We start from the raw sequence: 6,795 nt of genomic DNA, 5'->3' as shown, positions 1-6,795 counted from the left end.
ACCGGGCCCCGGGCGGTTCCGGGCCCCGGGGGTTTGGGGCGGGCAGGGCTGGGGGCGTGCGGGGTGCGTGTTTGTGCTCTGCGCGGCTGCGTGCGGTGGGCTCCCCGGGCGGCTGCGCTGTGCAGTGTGTGCAGTGCCGTGTGCTGTGCTGTGCGTGCAGTGCTGTGTGCTGTGCAGTGTGTGCAGCGCGGTGCTCTGCGTGTGTATTCACGCTGTGCCCAGGTAGTTAACAAAGGCAGCAGAAGTCCCGCTGAATCCGTTTTTATTCTACTTTAGGTGCCTGTGGGCCGTTGCCAAAGTTAATCCACGCRGAGCCCCCAGAGGAAAATAAGCATAAGGGAAGCTTCGATGTTGGCTCCAAAGTAACATACAGATGCCTTCAAGGCTTTGCTAAACTCCCCAGAATGTCAGATACGGTAGAGTGCCTTGAGAGCTCCCAGTGGTCCAACCTCCTCGAATTCTGCGGTCGTAAGTATTTGACTTTCTCTGAAACAAGCAGAGGTAAAAAGTTGAACTGCTCTAGCAATTGCTGCCGCAAGGCTTTCTCGCCTCGGGAAGGGCGGGTGATCAAGTCGCTTATCAGAGACTCTGTCCGTGTCCCTTCTTCCTAACTCTGTTTAGCCCGTTGAGTCCKTGGGGAGGCACCTGTGTGTTAATAAAAACAAATAAATAGCCTGGGGCAATGCAGGACAGAGAGGAAGAAGAGTAGAGAAGAAGAAGAGCTTGCACAGCTGAGGGCTGAATTCGAAGGATTTAGAGTTAAGTAAGTGGGAAAGTTTGGCCCTGGAGACTTGCAGACCTCTGCGGTGAGAACTGACTGCGCTTTCCCAAATCAAACACTTCATCAGCAGAATGGGCAAGCAGGAGAAACACTGCTGTTGTCAACAATTTCAAGGCAGCAAACGTCAGCATTTAAAATGTTTTTATGTTAAGTAGCTGTCTAGGAGCATTTAAAAATAATATAGATTATCAAGTACCTTCTTAAAGAAAAAGATATTTATGGTATCAGTAATTTAAGGGAAGCTTGATGAGGAAAAACGTATCTTTGGTTATATGTGCCAAAATTTAATTGCAATTTAAACCCCAGTTGTATTGGATAGAGTTAGAGTGAGTTTTAGCAAGCTGGAAGTGGTGTGAGGAAGCATACAAAGTTTATTAAAGCATGAGCATATACATATTTTAAATTTATTCTTGCGTTACACAGAAGCAGACCTCTGTCATACACAAAGTTGTGTTTTTTTGGTATATTGCCTGCCTAATGCAAAACAGTGATTTTTTTGTTTCCTAACCCTAATTCTAACCCTAACTGGTCACACAGGGGAAAGAAAAGACGGTGGAGAGGCTCTTCTGAGACTGCTGGGGGAAGGCAGGAGGGGCTGGGTGCGCTGGGCAATATGTTGGTGCCACAAAACGGGAGAGGTCGGTGGGGAAACGGGGCTGGGTTAGTCTGGAGCTGGTGGGGAGGAGGGAGATCGCTCTCCTCCCATCCTGTGTGCCCTTTTTCTTTCCCTCGTTTCTTCACTGCTTCCTTTTCTCTCTCATTACCTAATTTGTGCCGTTTGMTGTGTTTTGAGCTGTCCTGCAACCCTCAGTTAATTTTGCTGGGACCAAAGTGTAAATATCAGCCACTGTCAACCCAGCTGATGCTCCTAGTTCCTCAGTTACTAGCCTGGGAGGGAAGGTGTTTTGATCTGAAACCCTTTATTCATGTTGCTTTGCTGTGTGGATGTGCACTATCACATATATTTACATTTACGTATAGTAGAGTGCAAAATACTGTTATTTTTGCCTTATAACTGTACATTTTGATTGTCTTTATTGTTGCTAGGTAGCTGTTCTAGCCCACTACGTCTAAGTTTTGCTAAAGTATCAGAAGAAGATGAAACCAAGAACTTTTATGCTGTTGGGATCACTGTGAATTATATTTGTCGCCCAGGCTATGAGAAAGCCACTGAAAGGCCCCTCACCAGCACTTGTCTTGAAAATTTAACATGGTCAGAAGTTCCTGAGTTATGTCAAAGTGAGTGTCTTCAGGTCGCTTCTCTTCTCCAGTAACCATCCACAGCTGAATCCTTAGGACTGTGTTTTGGGTTCCGCATCGGTTTTGTATTTTAGGATTGCTTTTTCTAATGATGGTTAGCATGAAATATCATCTGGTCTGAAGTCATCAGATATCTGGTTTGACATTGCCATAATCTCATGCAAAGTATTTCGGTTGTTTTCTTCCCCATCCTTGTAATGTTGTCCTAAGGCTGATCTTACTTTTTTTAGAGAAATCTTGTGGCATTCCAGCAAATCCGGAACATGGCAAAGTTGTTAAAACAGATCATCTGTTTGGTGCAAGAGCAAATGTAATTTGTGATGATGGGTGAGTATGAAGCAAACTGCCCATGTTGATTCATAGCTTAGCTCAGAACTGCTAGCCAGTGCTGGGACCTTAAAAACAGAAAAACAGATCTAACTGGGGAATAAAACGCCACTGAGAGCAGTTGCCAGAAGTCCAGAGCAGAGGGAGGGAAGGGCTGCTGAGAAGTGAGGATCGTGATCTCTCCTGTTGAACCTCTGGTACCGTTGTACTTGCTACATCTTGATCAGTCCTCTAACAGAAAATGCCACTCTAGCGTGTGAATGATTTGTAATTTCCATCGGTTTTGAAGGCAATTTCTGCTCTTCAGAGGAATGGAAAATGCTGCATCTGTCCATACAAAAGCTTAATGCAAACATCTGGCCAAAGTTTAGTTTAGTGTGTAGGAGGTGAGTATAACAAAACTCAGTGCGAGACCTTATGGAAGAGGAAGGTGATATTTGCTTTAGACAAACCTGGTTTAACTCACTCTCACTCGTTGTCTCAGATTTCTTTCACTCACACCTGCACACTCACGGGCGCCAAGAGGTGCGCGCCCAGGTCGCCTGGCCAGGATCGCTTGGGCACGACACAGAGGACAAGGGACCCTGTCTGACCAGTCCTTAGCACGTCTCTGGGGCAACGTCTTCTTGACTGGCGACAAAAAACTGATTTTGGATGTGCCTTTTGTGCCTGTAGGTACAAGCTAGCAGCAGGGTCACCCTTCATCCACTGTTTGCTAAGGGGAAACGATGTTGCCTGGAGTAAACTTCCAGCTTGCCAGGGTAAGTGAGGTTGRTGTTTGCCTGGAAATACTGAATATTTTAACTCAGAAATACTCAACTTTGTGTTGATTTTTCCAAATTAAGTCAGGTAAGTAATAGTGGAAAGGAGACACCTGATATGATGAAAATAGGGATTAGTCTGTAGGATTGCTGGTGCCTTCTGAAATGGGAAAATCTAAAATAAACAAGCAACCCAGTGGCCTTGCTGTCCCTGCAGGCTGTCTTGCTGCCACTGTCTCATGTGTCTGCAACAGAGCGGGCAGGGAGACCCCTAAAAATAACTGTACGCAGAGAGCGCAGCCAGTACTCGGATTTCAGCCTGCTGCTTCTGAGACACAGAGGCAATGTGGGCCCGCACCTCGAATGGCCCCTGTATTTTCCTCTTTTCAAGGCATGCGGAAGATGGTTTTGGTGTAGTTCAGTGAATGCTTTCCTATCCTTTTTCCCCTCAGCTATTGCCTGTGCTCCGCCTCCAGCTATTCCCAATGGGAAGCACAACGGCAGCAGTATGGAGGAGTTCACGTACAACTCAGTTGTGACTTACACGTGTGACCCTGGTCTCCAACTTATTGGAGATGAAACTCTTCGTTGTACAGTTGAAAATAAGATCCATGGGGTCTGGAGCGGGCTTCCTCCTGAATGCAGAGGTGAGCAGTGCTGGAGAATCTTCCTCTCGTTCTGGAGTAGTTTTTCTTGCCATGCAGTTAGTTAGCTCACATTCGCACCTCTTGGAAAGGGGAGGTCTACTCTCTGGGCACGAATTCCCCCGGGGCTTGTTTCCAGGAGGGCAATATCTACGTGCAAGAAAGTTTGTTAGAAAGTCTTGGGCTTTGAGGGAAGACAGTATGCCAAGTTCTGTTGAAGAACAACCTGAGTACAATCGTGCACAGTTTTGTATTTTTCCCTTCAAGAGGGACAGACAACGTTTTATTTAAAAGAATGTTTGAAATGTGTCATTAGCTGAAAGAAGGTGGGCTAAAGCTCAGGATGGTTTTATATTTAATGTCCGGCAGCAACTGGGGAGTAAAACCAAAAGGGACTGTAGACGCCTGCCTACCCATAAGACTTTTAGTGCCACCAAGAGGTTCCTTTTTGCCTCTTTTACAGCTCTCATATAAATCAGAGAAATGCTTGAGTCCTTAGAAAGAAAAAATTAAAGTCTGAGGTCTTTGGTAAAGGATGCAGTAGTCAGAGTCGTGCCTGGATCTTGTGAGCTTTTCTGGGATACTTGGCAGTGATCTTGCTGACGGTCTATAGCTTTGTCCTTTGCAAACGTGGGCCTCTTCCCATGTCAGCAGAGAAGTGACAAAATGTGTGAGTTCTTTGAGACGACGTTCTTGGGCACGTCTTGAGGAACAGACCACAAATCTTCCTTGGCCAGCAGCATGTACTGTTGGTGCGTTTCCAGATCCTCAGACCACCATTACCACAGATCAGAGGCCACATGCCCACTGCATTTACTCCTCAGTGGAGTATTATATACATTATATATACATGGTGAATTATATAATATATACGTTTTAACTGCTCTTTCTTTTAGCTTTTTTCTCGATAGCTGACACTATGGCAGTGACAAACCCAACTAAACTCTTAGAAGACGAAGGAGGAGAGAATCATCATATCTTTGGTGAGAGTTCAGGAAATGCTTTCCTCCTCGGGGCATTTTGACTGTTATAATTTCACCTAGTTGGGCACCTGTGCCTCCGTGTGCTCTTGGTTTTCTTGCTCTCATTGTGCCTTCCTCATTTCCGTTGGTGGGTCCATCTTCCAGTTTATGAGGGATTTTTACAGGCCTCCTTACTGGCCTAATGCCCTTTTCTCTCTGCTCCCAGGAAGGCACGAGCCTTCCTGACTCGTGAATCTCCCTCCCTACGGCCCAGCATCTCGGCCGAAACCACTGACATTATCTCGGCTGTATTTGGATATTGCCGAGGGCAGAGGTAGCTTGGAGCTGTTGACCTCAGCTCTGTCGGTGGAGAAAGGTGGGGTGAGGGACTCAAGAAGAGCGTAATGAGATGTTAGTAATTAATGACAAACTGTTTAGTAATGTTTTGTCTTCTCAGGAGTATTATGGTTATCTGGGTTTGAATAATATTGTTCTGTGGGCATAGATTAAGGAACGTTCTTTATTCTTTATTGGTTATCTTTATTGGTTTATTCATTCTTTTTTGGTTATTCTTTATTACTTATCGGCACTAAATTGACTCCATTATTTTAATCTCAATTCCTTCATTTTGTTCTCTAGCATTTATCCTTGTCCCTAGTTGCATTGGTAAGTTATTTAAATTTGAGAATATACTTTTCTAACCCAAAGCTGTTATTGTAGTTTACTATCTGGGGTCACTACTGTGTTTTCTTCTTTTTAAAACTCCTAGTTTTAAACTCGTGTCTCTGGTCAGGATGTGTGCGTTTCTCTGCTGGATAATGAAACAGCATTGCAAACAACTGCAGATGTCTCAGTATAAAACGTTATGTCAGTTGAGGAAGAAATGAAACAAGCCACACCGAATGTTGTACATCCTGTCACTCTGTGATTAAGAAAGTTCCTTTAAAAGGGCTTGGCAAGTTTTGAAAGATGAGAGATTAGTGAAGCCTGGAACATCCTCGTTGCAAAAAAGAGTGAATACCAAAAAGGATGAGTATGTTAAAATACAAAGCAAACAGGAGGCTGTCTGTAAAAGCACTGAATAAATCAGAATCATGCGTTTAAGAACATCAGCGTGAAAAACACCCTTTAATAGTGATTTCCTGTGGTCTTTGTCCAGGGAGATAAGAGGGGTTTTCGCGTTATTCTGACCGGGGTGGGGGCGCAGGAACCTCTCAGTGGTGATGGTCAGCCCCCGAGCAGTGAATTTTACTGTCAGTCTTTTATCAAACTGTTATATTTCACTTAAATTGCTCACCAGATTTGCTGCTTGCTTTTTGCTTGTTTGCTTCCCAAGGAGTCTGTATACTTCTAGTTTGGGTCGTCATGAGGTGGAAGAAAAAAAAGAAAAAATGGTAAGTGAGCCTAAGTTAGTCTTCATAATTCTTCAGGCATTTTCAGCTTTTTGCTACTGTCAGTCTGATAGTACAAAATGAGGTGTTTCCTCTTAAGCTTCGAGTGATAGAAATTTACAGTAGGTGTATGTTTGTGTGGTTTAGTATTATCTTTGTGTTACATTTTGTTTTATTCTATAAATTTTCTTCTTTCCTTTCTCTCTCTTCAGTTCTTATGATACAGGTTCCCCAAAGCATGAAATTAAGAGAATGGATCTGCAGATGAGTCAAGCAGTAACAGATAATGAAAAGCAGCCTGGGCCATGGCATGACTTTTTCTGGTAGGTTTGCTTGTTCGGAGAGGTGGGGAGGCCGTGGCATCACTTAAAGCGTTTGTTGCTGCACGTGCGTTGCAGAAGGCAGTGCCAGGAGAGCGCTGAAGCAGGAGGCATGCGGTGACATCTGCTCCTGAGGGTTTCATTGCATTAAGCCCGGGGAGCGCAGCTGGTGCATTTGTTGGAGGTGGCATCTAGGAATCAGAGCTGGGGGGGAAGGTAGACCTCAGGAAGGTGCTTTGGTGCCCCAAAGCTGCTGTGCACCTGCTGATCTAATAGGAAGGTGCTTTGGTGCCCCAAAGCTGGTGTGCACCTGCTGATCTAATAGGAAGGTGCCTTGGTGCCCCAAAGC

General features: G+C 44.9%; 1 protein-coding gene across 1 annotated transcript in view; it reads left to right on the top strand.

The window, feature by feature from the left end:
- The window catches only part of LOC112971645, a 90,347-nt gene that overhangs the window by 35,875 nt on the left and 47,677 nt on the right, over positions 1-6,795 (top strand). The window contains exons 39-47 of the mRNA XM_026077246.1: positions 266-468; positions 1,829-2,020; positions 2,272-2,368; positions 3,044-3,129; positions 3,582-3,776; positions 4,670-4,756; positions 5,375-5,401; positions 6,036-6,129; positions 6,339-6,449. Coding sequence (XP_025933031.1) covers positions 266-468; positions 1,829-2,020; positions 2,272-2,368; positions 3,044-3,129; positions 3,582-3,776; positions 4,670-4,756; positions 5,375-5,401; positions 6,036-6,129; positions 6,339-6,449 — 1,092 coding nt within the window. The remainder of the gene's footprint in view (positions 1-265; positions 469-1,828; positions 2,021-2,271; positions 2,369-3,043; positions 3,130-3,581; positions 3,777-4,669; positions 4,757-5,374; positions 5,402-6,035; positions 6,130-6,338; positions 6,450-6,795) is intronic.

The sequence above is a fragment of the Apteryx rowi genome, unplaced genomic scaffold, assembly GCF_003343035.1.
Source record: "Apteryx rowi isolate R43461 unplaced genomic scaffold, aptRow1 scaffold_45, whole genome shotgun sequence".
Lineage (NCBI taxonomy): Eukaryota > Metazoa > Chordata > Aves > Apterygiformes > Apterygidae > Apteryx > Apteryx rowi.
Note: the sequence above shows the minus strand (reverse complement) of the source record. Positions and strands in the feature narration are given on the sequence as shown.